Genomic DNA, 18624 nt, shown 5'->3' with positions numbered 1-18624 from the left:
AGAGAAAAGAAAACATTGTTTTAATGTCCGATTTTTCGATGGCTTATTTCCATTTCTGCCACTAGTTGCCGCCGCGGCGCCGCCTTTATGACGGTCGTCGCACCTCCCCTCTCTCCCGCTGTTACCTTGTTTTTTTCCGTAGCCAGTTTTCAGTCTAGAAAATGTCGCGTCGCTGAGAGCTGAACGGATAAACGGTGAATGAAATTGAAATGTTTAATAAAGAAATAATTAAGAAAAATAATAGTTAATTACGGTTAGAAAATTTTAAACGGAAGTATTAATATTATGATATGAAGTTATTAATTTCGCGTACGAAATGTAAAGAAAGTGGTGCGTTTTGGTTTTGAGTGCGGGTTACCCATTTTTGGAATAGACATTTTGCTAAGCCTCGGCTTAGTTGAAAAGTTCGGCTTTCTTGCCTAGGCCCTCTTGGGTGTCATCGCCGTCTCCCTATTCAAATTACTCAACATATTTAGCCAAGGAATTTAATATCAACAGATGTGAAATCATGACGTGGGGAATAGAACTTTGGGTAAGATCATTAAGCCTTTTTTTTTTTTCAACCGTTAGTAATTGCCATCTTAAGCCTCGCATATTGACACAGTCAAATGAATCAAACCCAGTTTCTCAATATTTCCTATAAATTACAAGGAGGAGCCCCCAGCCATTCCGTATTTCCCAATAATTTTTATTATCTGGCTTCGAATCTTTATTATACTTCATTCTTTACACCTTAAATCATTATTTATTTGCTAATTTAGTCCTTGAATCTTAAATTGAAATCTGCATACCTTCCATAATCTATGATTAATAACTCTAAATCAGATGACAAATTTTAAATACGTTTTTAGTTTGTTATCAAAGTATCAACACATTTATCCTCGCTATTGTTTAAAGTCCAGAAAACCCTCCACTAATTATGTAGTTTGACTCAGAAACTCCTATTATAGAAATAGAGATAAGATAATGTAAACTTAAACAAGCAAAACATTCCAAAGTGAAAAATTCTTAGACATCTCTGTTTGAAGTCTTCATCTTGTCACATGATCACAAAACAAAGCTAACAGGGGTATAACATTTCATTGCAATTAATACATGAATTAAACATATGCCTCCTGTCAATTATTAAACTAGTTGGGAAGTGGGTATTAAATAACACCAATCAATTCTCAATATATTTCAAAAACTAGATCATATAATAGTACCACCACGGTGCTGTGGTTGTTTTCTGCTGTGGTATGAAACCATAGAAAATATAATTCTCTGATAGCCCTAGTTTTCTTTTTTACAACTAGGCCTTCTCCCACCCTATATTAATGGGGAAACCCTCCCCTATCCATTGTAGTATCTTAGCCTGGTTCTATTCTCTTTAGAAGTCTTAAAGAGTGTAGGCTCTATCTCTCTCTCTCTCTCTTCTTTCAACTCCGCGTTAAAAAATTAGGCGCGACGAATTTTAATTGCTTCTCCAGCTTGATATCAGTACTATAATGGAAGTCTACTTAAACCATCCCATCCTTCTGTGGTCTTTATTTTGCTTTGCTCGAATTATTCCTTAATGTCCGAACAAATTAAAGAAATTAATGAAAGGCACGAGGCTTCGCCTCAGTAAAGATGAGATGACTGAAGGCACGAATTATGGTTTTCCTAGTACCAAGCAGGATTCATACAAACCTGGAAAACCGGGAAAACCTGGAAAAATCAGGGAAATAAATAGTTGACAAAAACCTCAGGGAAAACTCAGGGAAGTTTCGAATTTTTAGTAAAATTCAGGGAAATTTGCGTCAAACAGGGGCCGAGTAATTAAGCAAGCGGCCATTTTATGATGGTTTTCTCTATGGGCAAATAGCATTGGTGGCGTAGCCGTTACCCCCTCTGAAACAGCTCTATACTTTGGAGGATCATAACTCTGGTTATACTAGAGATACGGGGATGTCCTTTGATTATGTAATAATCATATTTGCCCTCCCCCCACTCCTTCGTTAACATTTGCTCCATAGGATACTCCATATACGGGAAAAACCTGGAAAATTCAGGGAAGTATATGGGGAAAAACCTGGAAAATTCAGGGAAGTATATGGGGAAAAACCTGGAAATCTCAGGGAAATTTTTTTTCCAAAAGTTGTATGAACCCTGCCAAGAGAGAGATAAAATAATCTTACTTAGTTGACTTAAATGATCGGAAAAAGAAATATTTTCTTTAAAATCTACGTCAGTAAGTGCATGACTAGACACGGTAACGTTTTAAGTGCGCTGGCTACAATGACAAAAATCTTTTTTTAATCTTCCTATTTGATCTTAGGAATAATGAAATGTCTTAGATCTAAATCGGGAGGAAATTAAATACCCGTAAAGGTTTTTTTTTTAATTCGTTTATCAACTTTGAAAATGACGTGCTTGCTTGTTTAGAGGAGCATGACGCTGTTAGTTTTAATGGTTTAGGTTCATGAAATTTAGCGTTTTTCTTTTGCAATCAATTTTATAATATTTTGAAAATCTTGTCGAACTTTCTATAATCGTAGAACTACCCCAAAAAATATAGTTTCATGATATTTACTGTTTATATATCAAGGCATAAAAATGGCAAAATATTAGAAATTTATAGGTTTCTAAAATCTATAGGCGAAAAGCTGTACATCCCCATGTACATATGGTTATTTTTTTTAATATAAAAACAAGATTATTGCAGCAGCTGCAGGACCAGACGGTCAGGGGGTGCATAGAATTTTTTGGGAGGTCTTTTATTATATCCGATCTCAGCATCAGTGTAAAATTTCCATTGAAAATAACACAGTCACTCCGAAAAAGTGCCATTATTCCTTGACTAAGCGGTAGGGTCGGGTCTGTCCTTTTAAAAAAGGGCATGTAAAGAAATAACCTGTAATTTCACCACACTTATGATACACCACATGTATAAAAATCACCCTAAGTCTGTATTTTTTTGTAGTGGAACCAATCCTCCGTTTAGTTTTGAGTTCGCTACAGACTTAAGTTGATCCGTAGTCACTTGGGATGATTCATAACCCCCCGCGAATTTAAACTAAACCTCAATGGACCCTATTTAGCCTATTTACTTGTTGCAATTTATGTTGATTAGTCATCTCTCCTAAACTAAATATAAAAATATGACAGTGTTAAGGGCATGAGTGCTTTAAATTCTCTCCATGAATATTGACCTTGAAACGTACATTATTAGATTGAAACTGTTTCAAAGTTGCTCTCCGATAACATATATATTGATTAGTTTTGAAGTATCCCCTTATTACTAAATGAAAATTAATTACTAAACCATGCTCGATTGAGCTACCGACCTACCGTAAAGGTCAAATCTTTTTAAACGAAAGTTCAATAATAATGCAAGGATTAAATACATTCCCAAAAGAGATTTATAAACGGAGCCAGACATTCTGGAGTGTCATAAGATGACAATACGAGTTGTCATCTTTCGCACTGCTTAAATGTTTTTAGCTTAATTAAAAATGGAGTAATCAGACTTTGTCTGTGTGCCAGCGGGTACAACTGCCAGGGCCACAACTGGATTTCTCATCTTTTTTTTTTTTTTTTCTTTAAAAAAAAAAATCTCCCCATCCTTCCATCTCTGGATAATTTTAAATTATTCCACTCTGGCATTTTATTGTTTTTGACACATATATTAAAGGGATAATGAAATTATTAAATAAATGGTTTTAAATTGTCGCGCATTTCAACGTTACTGTAGTTAAGTAAAAGTTTAAAAACCCGTGTAATATTGTTAGTTTATAATAGTAGTAAAACGGTCCAAATATATCCAGTGGGGTATGTACCAGTTACTGACTGACATGTTTTTTTTCCAAAGTAAAGCCCCAATTCTTTCCATGTAAATTCCCCTGAAAAAAACCAGCAAAATTCTTCGAATTCTTATACCACCTTTTTTGACTAATTCAAACTCGGTTTTACCACGATAAGCGGTCACCTCTGACCACCGTGACTGTCGTGACACATAAAAAAGGGACTGACTATTCGAGAGGGGAAAAAAAACCTTTTTAGTATGTATTATTTGGTCTATAATGGCGAGCAAGATAAAATAAGTAGTTTATAAATTTGGTCTTTGACATATCTTTGAGATTGCCACTGAGCTAGGAAATAGACAATAAATTTTACAGTACAGGCAGGATAGGATGTTTGAAAACATTTTAAAATTCGTAACTATGGTTAGTTTCCCTTTAAATTTTCCTCTTACGAGAGAGAAGCAAACTTTTGAAAAAAAAAGAAAGAGAATAACTTTGGAAAAAAGAAAGAAAAGAGTTCAAGGGCTTCTAAGTACCCCATCTAAATTACTAACTCCAAATGGTTGCCTCCTCCCTCCCTTAGGGTCGTCGTTAATGAAAAACTATGATATTACGTGAAGCGTTAAGACCAACATAGTCATCGTGAAGCCAAAACAGTTCCATAAACATTTTAGTGTCCAAATAGATTTCTACTTTAAACATAGTTCTTTAACACGCTTGGGGTGATTTTAAACTAAATCACTTCCTATATAAAAATCCATCGGTTTTTGTCGCTTTGAAGTGTAAAGAATGTTTTTCCTAATCCTTAAAGAAGATATGTAAAAAAAAATAAATTGAAACGGTTTGTTCCATATATTTTGTTTTGCCTTAATCAGAAGCGGATTAATTGGAAGCTCTCGTTGCTTAATTAATTTGTCATGGAATATTGGTCATTGTCGACAGATAATTGTCAGTAGGGTTGCGGTTGATACTGTCGGTGGAATAATTGTAAAATATTTCAAATACATAGTTTACATCCTAGGAGGATCCATACCATTTACACAGGGAGGCCAGGCTTCACGTGTTACACAAGGAGGGCTGACTCACTAGGTGAGTCTAAAGCCAGGCCTCCTTTTGCAAATGGTGTGAATCCTCCTAGCCTGTAAAAAGTCAATATGGAAATCGGTTGGTTTAGTTAATATATCTCAATTATAATTAATTATTTTGAAAGGTTTAAATGGGGTTGCTTTGAATAAAATTGTTTATAAAGATTATTTGAAAATATATGTCCAGTCAAAACTGTCAAATGGTGACATTTTCGAACTTCGGGTTAATATACGTAATAAAGATCTTTTTTTCGTTGACGTTACCATAGAGAATAGGGTATTGTTCTTTTTAGTGCATTATTGATGCGGTTAAATATAATACCTCTCCGAAGACTCGCTCCCCTTGTGGTCTATGGGAGGTTATACTCGGTTGATTTCAACTTTTCGAAGACTTTTTTTTTTTAGTTCGCTAATCTAACGGGATTTCTCCTTTATAGAAAGGATAATGGCAGGTTGTACCTTTGACAGTTATGGCTTAGGGATTGGATTATCTTGAGGTGTCGTATCCCTATAATATCCTGCATCTCTTATCTTACTTTTGCAGATAGGTGCTTTGATAAGACCAACACGGACATGTTTGTCTTTTGTGCATCGTAGAGATTTTTGCTATTTTTTTCTGTAGAGAAGTTAATAAATACTTGGCGACTTTCTTATCTAATTTATAACATTAGATAACCTCAGTTTTGTGATAAATAATTTTTGCCCATGCTTTACTTTGCTGAATCTATAATATGGGCCTTAAAAGTAATCAATATCTCCTGACTTGGTCTCTCAAATTGATTTTTAACAAAATTAAAGCATTCAACTACTTTTACTAATATTTATTCTTCTATTAGAAATTTAAGGTTCACGTTCAAAGCGGATTTTTAAGTTCAAGAAAGAGTTTAATTCTTGACCTTGAAATTTCGTTTTTTTTTTTCACTTAACATTTATTTCTTCAAACTTTCAGTTTCTGTTGAAGTAGTAATAAACTTAGAAAAGACCATAAGAATTTTAACCAAAAAAAGTGCATTTGAAGATTTGAAGAAAACTAGTTTCTTCAACTCCTCAATGTCAGTAATCGTTGGGATTTGGAAAATCGGAATAGTTCTATCCGAATAAGAAAAAAACATGTACGCTATTGATAAAGTTTGAACGAATTATCTCGACAAACGTTTTTCCCATCGGCCCCTTTTGAGATTATCAAACTAGTAGTGCTACGCTGGCCGGAAGTAAATTCAACAAAAGTTATCGAAGTACTTCAATTGTAATTATTTTCCCATACTTTATCTCTAATATAATATAATCCGTTCACTGACCGGAAGAAATCAAGATGGATACGAGGGATTATGGAGAAATAGACGTTTTGACGTCATATCTTTCCCTACAGCTCTATTTCCTCTAGACTACCGGATATAGCCCCCCCGATTGATCTATCAACCAATATCAAATAAGGGTCAATAGGGGTGTCAGCGATTTATTATCTAATTTCCTATTAAATTTCCCCAATTTTACATAATTTACTTCCGATTACTTTATTTCTACCTATTAGGGGTATAGCCCCACCGAATTATCTATCAACCAATATCAATTGAAGGGTCAAAAGGGTTCACGGCGATTTATTGTCTAATTTCCTTTTAAGTTCCCCCATTTTTTTTTATATACATAATTTACTTCCGATTACTTTGTTTCTATGGAGAATTTGGAATTACTATTAAAAAGTTCACATAGCCCTAAAATCCCGTTCAAAAATTATTAAATGTTCTCCAGAAACACATTCCTTCTAAACACACGGCGGCGGTCAAAAATGGCTTCTTCGTGAACGTTCGTGAATTGAAACAGGTTCCCCCCTCGATATAAAACGAATTCTTCAACTCCAGGGAATCTTTACCAGGGTTACCAGGCTAATCATTTTCGGTCTCTTTCTTCGTATCGAGTTTGAGCCAAGTAATAACTGTATTCTTCCTATAGGAAGTATATTTATTATAATCATTTTATCAACCCCCAAGTTTACCCCCCCCCCCATCTTTTCCTGGAGGGCTTTGTTTTCAGGGCTATTTCTATTTCTAGGGTTTAGAGTTTTATTACCAGTCTTTGAAGGATAAGTGACACTAATCTTAATTAATAATTTGGACAGACATGAATAAATATTGAAATTTGGTCCAAGACTCCAAGTGTGATCGAAGTTAAGCTAAATTCAAAGCAATTTATAGTTTGTTAACTATAGTGAAAGGTTGTAGTCGTTTATCTTCATATTTTAGCAGTAATGTGTAAATTACGCATTTATAGCATGCCATATATTTTTATCCGACATGATTTTTAGTGGTTTTGGTGCTTGGAACCTTTTAGAGAGCAACTGTTAAATTGTTTCCCAACATTTAAATTGGTAATTTTATCCTGCTTTGCTAGGAAATTTGGCTTTTATTGATAACATATTTCACAATTTGATGTTACTACTTAGGAAGTTAGGAAATGTCGAAAATAAATTTTCATTGCGTTGTTTATTTTCGGGAAACTGTAACCCCAGTTTTAGCTGATTTTAATTTTATATTGTTAAATTCTACGCTGATTTTGATTGAATTTTGAATAAGTTAAAAAAATATTTTTATTCAAGGATCAATTTATGAACATTTAATATTAATATTTGCAAATATCATAAAAAAATGAATAACATTTTGAAACAATATTTCTGAGACTCGTTCTTTGAAACGATACCCATGACGGATGTAAGTAAACATAACGGTATGAGGCGGGTTGGGGGAGCGACTTCCGACAAGCACTTTGATCTTCCTATGTACTTAACTGGCAATTATGATTGCTGCCAATTTTCATTGTTTCACTATATGAATTGAATGATTTTGTAATTGTTTATGACCTCAAACCACTGAGAGCTCAACTTGGGGTCTGTCTTAATTTTTATTATTTCTCTCTCTCTCTCAAATCCGCAGTGTAACTTCCTTTCTGTGAAGTTTCATTGACGAAATAATTTTATGGACGAGTGGGTTTTAAAATCTTAACTTCTTCAAGACAACCAATGGGCGCTGTCGATTAATTTTTTTTATTTTTGATTGGCACGAAAGGGGAGGGCGGTTTGATTATTTCATAAAACCTTTAAAAGCAAAAACAAGTTTATTCTTTATCTTAATTTTAATCTAAAAGCCATGGAAGTAGGCTTGACTGATCAGTACTTTGATTATTAAAATTGATCAAATTTGAGCTTATTAGTAGTGTCATAAGTAACGCTGCTATTAGGCATAAAGTTATTTATACAAATTTAGGTGTAAAAAAACTGTACAAATATTTATTTAGGCTATTTAAACCATTAAGGGGTAAAGTCCCATGTATTATGTAATTAATGCCATGTATTGAAATTGAATTTTTTGGGGGGTTAAAGGTCGTAATGTTGTATACAATAAATAAAGTAATTAAAGAGTTAAGACGCTTTATTCAAATTAGCCTTAATCACTTGGCTATAAACCTAAAAAGAAAAACTAAATTTTAATTTCAATATAGGTGTATTCAAATAACCTTCACCTAGATTTTTAAAATGCATTTTACATTCCAAATGAAATGAATGAAAATGAAAATTCAAGAAATCGCCCCTAAATCTTTCTCAATTCAAACTTAAGCGTATTTCAGCTTAAATTTATGACTTTTTTATGTCAGTTTGAGTGACAATTGGAGGGTAACGAAATTCGAATTCGGAGTAAAGGCATCCAATCTAAAGATGTGTCAATATCGTAGTGTTTATAGACCAAACCAAACTATAATTTTTTCCCAAAGTATTTTTTTATTTCCTATGCTATGAATGACTTAATTATAGTTTTGCAAAATTTCTATTTACATTACATCCATCTGTATTTATACCCAAACACTTCTTCAAGGTTTTAAGCTCTGTGTATTTATCTGTGTTTTTCTTTTTTCTCTCTATCTGTCGTTCCAGGACCAGTTTGATCAAATATCCCATCATACGCAGCGTGGCCTTGATTTCCTAGAAAAATTTTGTCAATTCATTAAGGATAGGTGTACGATAGAAATGGAATACGCGACGAAACTTAGGTAAATGTTTTTAACGTTGTTTTCTGTGTTCTGTCCCGGTTGGAGTGTGCAATGCGGGGAAAAGCTAACGGCCTTGAACTTACGCAAATTTAAAGATGTTAACTATACATCCTCAATTTAATAAAATGTCGTTTGTCCTATAACGAAATGTTCGTGAAATGTATTGTAGATAAGGGGCTAATCACTCGTTGTAGACGCTGTGTACCTTTTATTATACAAGAGTTGTTAGCCCCTCGATATATGGCGTATAACGGGGTTGATACAGTACCTGGTAAAATTGAAAATGTTTTTGGGAATTTTAATTGTCATTAAAATTGGGGAATTGTTAATTTAATTATAGTAGTACTAATGTGAAAAAATATACAGGGTGTTTCTGATAAGTCTGCATGCATAAATTAAGGGGAATGTTCTTTGGGAAATCAATTTTGAGTCGGAAATGTAACTTCTCTTCTATTACATTTTGTTTGCCACAAGGGACACTGTTTTCGAGTTATAATTTTCAAGAGTGTTTTAGGGATGACCCCCTTAATTATATTAGCAATCATAGTCTTTCAGTTTCTTAATTAAATTTAAGGGGTCGTCCGTAAAATACTCCAAAATCTTAACTCGAAAACAGTGGCAAAATGTCATAGAACATTTTCGACTCAAACCGATTTCCCAAAGAACACGCCAATTAATTTATTTACAGACTTATATGAATAAACATTCTAGAAATCAAAGTGACCAAATTGTTAGTTTGAGAATAAAGAATGTGACTTTTGACGAGACATGACTTGATCTATATAGAAACGTCGCGAAAAATGAAAGCTATGCTAATTTTATTTCTAGGCGATTATGTAAAAACTACCAACCGAAAAAGAAGGAAGAGGAAGACTATCAGTTAGATACTGGGTAGGCATTTTATTTTATTTCATTTTATTTGTTAATAACAGTTACGCAAAAAATAGTTCATTTTATTCATTATTCATCTCATTATTCAGAAATGACTAAATACTAAGAAATTCATTCGTAGTTACAGTAAAAGCGAGCGCCTTGTCGAAATAAACTTCCTGTTTTTCTTTCTTTTCCCCCCTCCCGTATAGTTTCACATCGTTACACTCTTTCATTCTAATGTTGAACGAAGTGAATGACATGGCTGGTCAACACGAACTCGTATCGGAAAATATGCAGACCCAAATTGTCAAAGAGATATCTGTTCTCTTGAAAGAACTTAAAGACGAGAGGAAGAAAGTACGTCAGATTACATCCAAAAAAAAAAAAAGAAATATTGCTTTAAAAAGAACGGAGTTGTTTTTTTGAACCCAAATTCCTACAAAATTCGAAAGTTTCTCTATCTTCCCCCTGCTACATAAACCCACCTAACTTTTTCTCGCGTATAAAATTTATAACCAATTCCTTTTATTGGTAATCTCCCTTAAATATCTCAGAGAGACAGACAGACTTATCCAACCAACCGAGTTAGGCAGGCAGACAATAAGTTTTAAAGTAGTAGTATCACGTACGTAAAGTGTTTTCAGCTTTGTTGTACTCTTATATGGGCATTTCCTTAGTTTTGAGTTTCACTTCCTGAAAAAAAATTGATGTGAAACTTTGCCTTTAAAAAATTCGCTCTTCAAGACAGTTAACTGAAATTTAAACTGGAATTTTTTTTATTTTCTTTCTTGGGGGGGGGGGGGAGTCTTATTAATTTTGCGTTGAATAGAAATCTATTCATCCGTTTATAAAGATATTAATCTGTTTAATATCTTAAATCTCATCTTTTTTATTTTAATATGAAACGAGAAAGTTTATACAGCCTTAAAAGTGTTTCACCCAGTTTTGCAATAGATTTCGTATTTTTTATTTTAGCACCTTCACGAAGGCAGTAAACTACAGAATAATTTAAACGCGTCATTAGCCCTCTTGGATAAATCTAAAAAAGCCTACGAGAAAGCTTATCGAGAAGCGGAGAAAGCCCAAGATGCTTTTAATAAAGCCGATCAAGACTATAATTTATCGCGAGCAGATGTGGGCAAAGCCAAGCAAATATCCGTTTCGAAAACTCAAATTTGCGAAGACTGTAAAACTGACTACGCGAATCAATTGCAAAAAACCAACGAACTGCAGAGAGTTCATTATACTGATCTGATGCCAAAGGTCTTTCAGGTAAACAGTTGTTTTGTACACGCGCTTATTACGTATTGTGGGATTATCGTGCTATTAGGCGAGTTACACTGACCAATAACTTCGAAACTATCGCGCTATTACGCTCATTTCTTCGATATTACGCTCATTACTTCGATATTATCGAGCTATTACGCTCGTTACTTCGATATTATCGAGCTATTACGCTCGTTACTTCGATATTATCGAGCTATTACGCTCGTTACTTCGATATTATCGAGCTATTACGCTCGTTACTTCGATATTATCGAGCTATTACGCTCGTTACTTCGATATTATCGAGCTATTACGCTCGTTACTTCGATATTATCGAGCTATTACGCTCGTTACTTCGATATTACGCTCATTATTTCGATATTGTGGGATTATCGTGCTATTAGGCGAGTTGCACTGACCAATAACTTCGAAACTATCGCGCTATTACGCTCATTTCTTCGATATTACGCTCATTATTTCGATATTATCGAGCTATTACGCTCGTTACTTCGATATTATCGAGCTATTACGCTCGTTACTTCGATATTATCGAGCTATTACGCTCGTTACTTCGATATTATCGAGCTATTACGCTCGTTACTTCGATATTTGCGCGTTGCGACGACAGAAATTAATTATTTCTAGTTGCGTTATGCGAGGGAGTGATGAGCCACTCGCTCCGAATCTCAATTATTCATAAAAATTTTCAGCAACTACAAGAAGTTGATGAAAGGCGGATTTCTTGTATTCAAAATTTTGTAAAGCAAAAAGCGGACATCCAAAGAAACGTGATACCAATAATTAATCAGTGTTTGGATGGAATTGTCAAATCAGCCGAATGTGTGGATTGCAAAGCAGTAAGTTTCTATTTCCCCAATATCTCTCTTTCTCTTTTTACCTTAATTTTAGGCTTATAAACACGTCACTATGCGCTGCAACTGAACTATTAATTTAATTCAAATATAATTATTTATCTTTCCAGGATTCGCAAGTAGTCATAGAAAGGTATAAGTCTGGTTTTCCCATCCCTGAAGATTACCCCTTTGAAGACCTGAGCGCCATTCGAATCAACGACAACTCGAGCACGATCACATCTTACCCGACACTACGAAACGACACGATTAAAGGAACACTATCCACGGGGAAACTTAAAAAACGAACTGGTATCTTTGGTCTTTTCAGCACTACCAAGGTAAGAACATTTTTTTTTATTTTACTAAGGTATCTTATGGTTAAGGGATTAAGTAAGAAATTTTCGCGATTAAATCAAAAAAGAAGAGAAAATTGGCCACTAATTTAAAATGAGAGTTCAAACCTGTCTTCGGAAAAGAGAGAAAGTTGTAAAATATTTAGCTATTTACCCTTAATTTTTATGGTTCTTTGTCTCTTTCTATCTTTCTGTCTTCAGAAGGTCTTTTGGGTAACACTTTTATTCGTTCTTAATTATTTTTAAATTTCTCCAAACCTTGAAATATTTATTTATTTATTTATTTATTTTATTTAGGAAGACAGTACTTTAGTTGTTAGATAGACGTGTTTTACCCCCTAAATTGTTCACGCACCTTTGATTATTTTAAACTATAGTAGTCTGAAGGAAAAGTCTCACGAATAACGAACGAAACGAACTCGCTTTGGGGTTAAAGGTTAGACGTACTAATGGTTATGGATGGATAGCTGCAATTCGGTGTTGGTTGTTATAACAGATCGTGAGACTTTTCCTTTAAAATTTATTTTACGGAGTCTAGCAACTGTTTTCTCCTTATCCTTGAATTCAATTATGAATTGTCTACAATCTTACTCTATTTATTATAAATTTGTTGTTAAGAAAGAAAGTAAGAATGAAGAAATTGATTTTATTTTTATTATCAAATCTTTTTCTTTCGGTATCTCTGAACTTTTCTGGCCTGTGGTTAATGGTTGGGTACTTTTTATGATGCCTGTTTTAACTATATTACGGAGTAAGTAAATCTGTGTGAATGCTTGTTGTTTGTTTGTTTGTTTGTTTGTTTGTTATTTTGCATGTTCAATCGTTAACACCCCTTTTGTTCTACGATCACTTCCTCCTTTTGCGCTAATCACGAATTTTTATGGTTTTGATTGTCACGTTGTCTAATAATTATAATGATAATGATGCCGTAATCCTAGTGTTTAATTATCCACTGTCTACGTTACGTTATATACACGAGTTTCACAGCATCACGCTTCCAATTAAAAAACAAAATATAACGAATCGAAACCTTTCCCTTCGTCAAACCAACTTGAAAAGTTTTGTTAACCAAAATCTATCAAATGTTCATTAAGTACTTGACGCGAAAAATGATAGAACTTTAGCTTTTAAATACGAATTGGTAATAATCTTGGATTGGCTTCGTTTAATGACGTACCTAAGAAAATATTGATAAATTTTGGTTATTATACTTTGGACTCCGATTATATTTTAATACGGGCTTGTAAATAAAAAAAAACCCTTCAGAACCACGTTGACGAATCAAAGGAAGACTTTAGCGATCAACCACCCGTTCAAAGAAAAAAGAAATTGCAACTTCGAATTGACGAAATTAAAGCTCAAATTACGACAAAAATGGGCACTAGAGAAGGACTGATTAAAATGAAAGACTGTTACGAAAAAAATCCGGCTTTAGGCGATTTAGACAGCGTCGAAGCGCAGCTATCCGAGAATGCCATAATGTTGGATAAATTACAAAATGAGCTAGCGAAATATCAGGGTTTTCTTGATAATGTCGACCTTAAACCACACACTCCTAACGTCAATAAAAGAGATAGGAATAGCATTTCCGAAGAGAGTCTATCTAGAAGCGCGTCCGATTCGAGTGTCTGTAATCCCAATAACAACAATAAGCCATCCGCGCCTGGTACTCCGTTACCCGCTCATGGGTGAGTGTTCGTTTCTGCTGATTCTTAGGCCTATTTTTGTAGAATCGGAGCCTCCGAAATGAACTAGGCCCATGCATGTCAAATTTTATGTGGGGAAATATCCAGTTTGTTAAGGAAAATATTTTCACCATATATGTGTACGAGATGGCGCTCACATTACCGTTGTGACAGGGGTCTTCCTTAAATTATCGTTGATATTTTAGGGGTCACTCATAAAATTTTATGATAGAGAAAAGTTTCATCCTAAAATTAACGTAAATGTTTTTGGGTCTCTTCACTATTTATTGAATCATTTGGTTAGAATAGATTGTATGAAACCATGATTCTTTAAATAAAATTAGATTTTAAATTATTTCAATTAAAATAATTCAGTAAGAGTAATAAAACCGTATACTTACAATCCGCGACCTTGGCCCAAATACTTAAGCAGTCGACAGGGTCACGGGGTTGAACTTTGTTTATTTTACGGTCGTGTCAGCGCCCCCAAGCGGGAAAACACGGCGAACTAAATTAGTTAAAAAAATATTCTCGCTTTGCCACACGCATGGGCCTAGTTCATTTCGGAGGCTCCGGTAGAATCATTACACTATCGCCGAGTTCCCGAAGAGTTAGTTTAGTCACTCGTTAGTACGAAATAGCATTTGATTTAGTAAAGCTATCCCGCTAGCTCATCTAACAGTCCTGAAAGTGGAATTGGAATGAGTCATACGAGCATACCCGATGCCGATGCTGATGTCGATCAGACTATAGATGAAGAATATCAAAATAACGGCGAAGTTCATCAAGACTTTGATGAACCTTTACCCGTCTTGGGAACTGCTAGAGCGTTATACGCTTTTGAAGGTACGCGATTAAACGCCCGTCTTCAATCTCAATGTTAAAACATACAGGGTTCATACAGACGTGTGTATGAACCCTGTAAAAGTTAGGTTAAAACACAGTTCCCCTCGTTTCTTCCATAGCTCAAAGCGAAGGTTCCATTCCCATGTACGAAGGAGAGGACTTTGACGTTGTTGAGCTTGACCAGGGTGATGGGTGGACGAGAGTAAGGAAAAACAACGGAGAGGAAGGATTTGTGCCAACAACGTATATAGAGTGTCATCTTTATAATAGTTGCTGATCGAGACATTGGTAGTGTTTTTCGTAATAATCTTCGATCTACTAATTATTTTTTATTATTTTCTCCTTCTTCTTATCCTTCTTAATATTCTTCACCGTCAAATCGAGTTAATTAAAGTAATTAAGGTTTAACAAATAAACATAGTCAGGAGAAAAAAAAGTGCTGATAATGCTTTACACCCCTCATTTGTTTTTACCATTCGTAATAAAAATTTTTCATCGAACATTCTTCGGAAAACTCCGCGCGTAATGTTTTTAGGTTGTGTAGTTCATAATATTAATTAGCATAGCGCGCAATTTTATATAGAAAAAAAAACGAAACGAACGAAACTTTTAAGAACTGAACTGAACTGAATTGCGAATTACCATTACCAGTAAGTTAATATTTTTATTTTATTTTTTTTGCCTCCATGACTTTAATTTAAGCTTGGTAAAAAAACATTTTTCAACACATTTTCTTTGGAAAAAATATGTTCCATAGGAAATTTAATTAGTTAATTAACAAGCTTTTTGTACTTTATTTTTATTAGTTAAAATCACAGATTTCATAAATATCACAATTTTAATATTACGTAACCGCCTGACCACTAACAAAAAAAAAAAAACCATTACCCAACATTTTTTTCATTTTTTTTAAATTGAGTCAGAACTTTTGGTTCATTATTCGGTTTATTGCTCAAAAAACAACCAACCGTTTTTTAATTACACTTATTTTGAAGTAATCAATAATTCCTCAAAATCTCATGATCGTCTCTCACCCTATAACTTACCCCCCTCCCCCCCCCCCCAAGATATTTTGTAAATGTTTCAAACAAAATTGTGAAAAAATGTGTATATTAGACTTAAAAGACATTTCTTTTTGTTTAGCCATGAATTTTTTTTTATATATAGATATAATTATTTTAGGCCTATTTAGCATCCGAGCTATTTGATTTCAAAGGTGCCTTAAAATTAGTTTTTGGAAGAAAAGAAAAATGGAGATTAAAATTAAACAATTAGATTTAGATATTATATTCAGATTTAATTTTTATTTTTTTTTTAATAATAAAAGTTCCTCTCCCAAGTTGTGAGAACCGCCGCCGCCTTTTTTGTGACCATATCTTTTCACAAATTGTGAATATATTTATATCGTTACTCATTAGGTTACAGCAACAATATTGTAGAATCAACGTTAGTTTTATCTCACACGTCACAGTTAAGTTTTACAAGTGAATTAAAATGAATGCTCATTTGTTTTATTTTAGAGTACTCTATAGAGTAATGTCAGTTCTACTATGCAAACGTCATACCATAGAGTAGTGTCGGTAGAGGGGGGAGTAGACTGTGTATCCCTCCCTCTAGGCGCGCTTTTGTAAGAGGGGATACTGTACGCGCCTGGTAGGGGGGATGACACTTAGCTAAGAGATAGAAGGGTATGACGTTTGCATAGGTAGAACTGACATCCAGCTCTAGCTCAGTGTCATCCCCCCTACCAGGCGCGTACAGTATCCCCTCTTACAAAAGCGCGCCTAGAGGGAGGGATACACAGTCTACTCCCGTCTCTACCGACACTACTTTATTCGAAACTTGAGTACTCTATTTTGAGTACCTTCTAAATGCATCAAAAAATATCTTTTCACACACGATCAACCTTCTAAATGCATCAAAAAATATCTTTTCACACACGATCAAAAATTTTATAATGAGCCCATTAGGAACAATGTTAAAGTAGGCGCATTGTAAAAATGCTTGGTGATTTGTTTTAGTGTAACTCTACGCCTAAGCCTAAGCCTAATAATAGATGTCGAAAATTTGATATTTTTGCATACTGGTATGTCCGCATTCGTAAGTCCTAATATTCTCAGAATTATTCGCGTAAAATATTCTCCCCCTCTCTCTCTCCATCAGAAAAAGTACGCGAAACTTAATTTTCAAAATATATACATATACATATAAATAAATATATTCCAGAAACTTACTAAGACAGTTTTAACTTTTGTATAAAAATATATATCATGTATCGGAAATAGAAAATTTCGCTCCGTCACAATTAACATTTAATTCTTTTCCGCACTAAGATTCACTTCGCGTAAATATTTACATAGATTATATACGACCAAAAATAGTTCATAGTTCTATGTTTTCAATTAGATTTTCCAAAATAATTAATTAATTAAGGAAGGCATGTAAAAACTTTTATTAATATTAATATTACCGCAGGTTTTTTTAATGTAAATAATAGAAATAATTGTAAATTTTTAATTTTGTTACGTCAGCTTAGCCTATTCTCATTCCCCCCTCCCCCCCCCCCCGAGATAAATTAAATTAACATGTTTTTATAGATCATTTTATTAATTTTACATACTAGTTAAAATTCTGCCCCTAATGTTTTTTTTTTTAAGTTTAAAATTTGACATAATTAATTTTGATTTAAAGTTCGACTATAAAATGGTTCGTGCTATGGGAAAGCATTGAACAAATTAGTGTAAACATTATTCAATGTATAGGCATGTAAATTTATTTTATTAACAATGAAAGAAAGAAAAACTTCGTTAATGCTACTTTTAAACAATCGCCGGAGCATTTAAATAATCCAAGAAATTAATTGTGAAACTTATATATATAAGAAGGAACTGTGCAACAAAAAAAACTGTGCAATCGGTGTTCGCGTCGAACGAATTGACGAGAGATTGTGCCATATTAGTACCTCTTGTCTGTGAAAACGTTGTGCAAAATGAGCGACCAGATAACGCGAAACGGGATGGAATTTAATGAAACTTTAATTTGTGTTTAAATATGTTGGTTTTTAAACTAACCACAAACTAAATAGCGGGTGAGACAAATTAAGGAAGGTATGCCTCGTTTTAGGGAAATTAAAAATTATTGATCTATTAGGTTTATAGGGCGGAGATTTATAGATAAAAAAAAAGAATTTAATGGGGGATACTAATTAAATCACTCTAGGATTAATTTTTGTTGAATTTGTCTTGGTATGAACTGTAAAGAAGTAAATCAACGTTATAATAATGATTATTAACCTTTAGTACAGTTTCTTTGATGACAAATTAATATTAATTACTCGCTCTCAAACTCCCCCCCCCCCCCATTAAAAAAAGAGGAATATTAATTAATATTCCTTCATACCCATATTTGTATCGTTTTCAATGATCAAAAACAACCAGTTACCCTTAATTTGGGCTATGTTATAGTAATTTATTCATTGTTGCTGTATAGCAGCTAATTGTCGAAAATAAAAATTGTGGTTTGTCTTAATTGATTTTTGTAAACGTAGTAGTACGCTCGGTAACAAAATATGGCGGGTAATTGTGACCGACCTCGCCATGTGCTTTTAAAATATTTAAAATTTCCGCTTTTTGTTCCCGCTGGACCCGCTTTATTTCTTTGGGGCAGGACATATACCATTTATTTCGACAAAGTCGAGTGACTCGAGTCGTCTGCTTTCAGTTACCTAACGTGTGTAAACTAGGCGCGTAAATTGTCGTGCAGCAGTCTTACATTTCATGAAATCACATTGAAAATTAAGCAATTTTAGTTAAATTTTTTAATAATTAATTATTTTCCCGCTTTATTTCTTAGGGGCAGGA

The 18624-nt window shown here is 33.9% G+C and overlaps 1 protein-coding gene across 3 annotated transcripts; it reads left to right on the top strand.

Annotated features, from left to right (window-relative positions):
• The first annotated feature begins 143 nt into the window (after nt 1-143).
• Cip4 (formin-binding protein 1-like Cip4) lies at nt 144-18292 on the top strand. 3 transcript variants are annotated; one of them, XM_089838273.1, is made up of 10 exons: nt 144-532; nt 8772-8887; nt 9716-9778; nt 9970-10117; nt 10736-11032; nt 11737-11883; nt 12009-12218; nt 13521-13921; nt 14589-14764; nt 14884-18292. In XM_089838273.1, exons 1-10 carry the CDS (start codon nt 509-511, stop codon nt 15039-15041), a joined length of 1740 nt encoding a protein of 579 aa, XP_089694399.1. In that variant the 5' UTR covers nt 144-508; the 3' UTR covers nt 15042-18292. The 3 variants fall into 3 exon arrangements, with proteins under 3 accessions (XP_089694399.1, XP_089694398.1, XP_089694397.1); XM_089838272.1 differs by having other exon boundaries at nt 13500-13921; nt 14601-14764; XM_089838271.1 differs by having other exon boundaries at nt 13500-13921.
• The last annotated feature ends 332 nt before the right edge of the window (nt 18293-18624 follow it).

This window comes from Phalangium opilio, unplaced genomic scaffold (genome assembly GCF_054372755.1).
Source record: "Phalangium opilio isolate 3A_F unplaced genomic scaffold, DU_Popi_V2 ptg000045l_1, whole genome shotgun sequence".
NCBI classification, from domain to species: Eukaryota; Metazoa; Arthropoda; class Arachnida; order Opiliones; family Phalangiidae; genus Phalangium; species Phalangium opilio.
The sequence above is the reverse complement of the archived record's forward strand: the minus strand, read 5'-3'. Positions and strand labels throughout refer to the sequence as shown.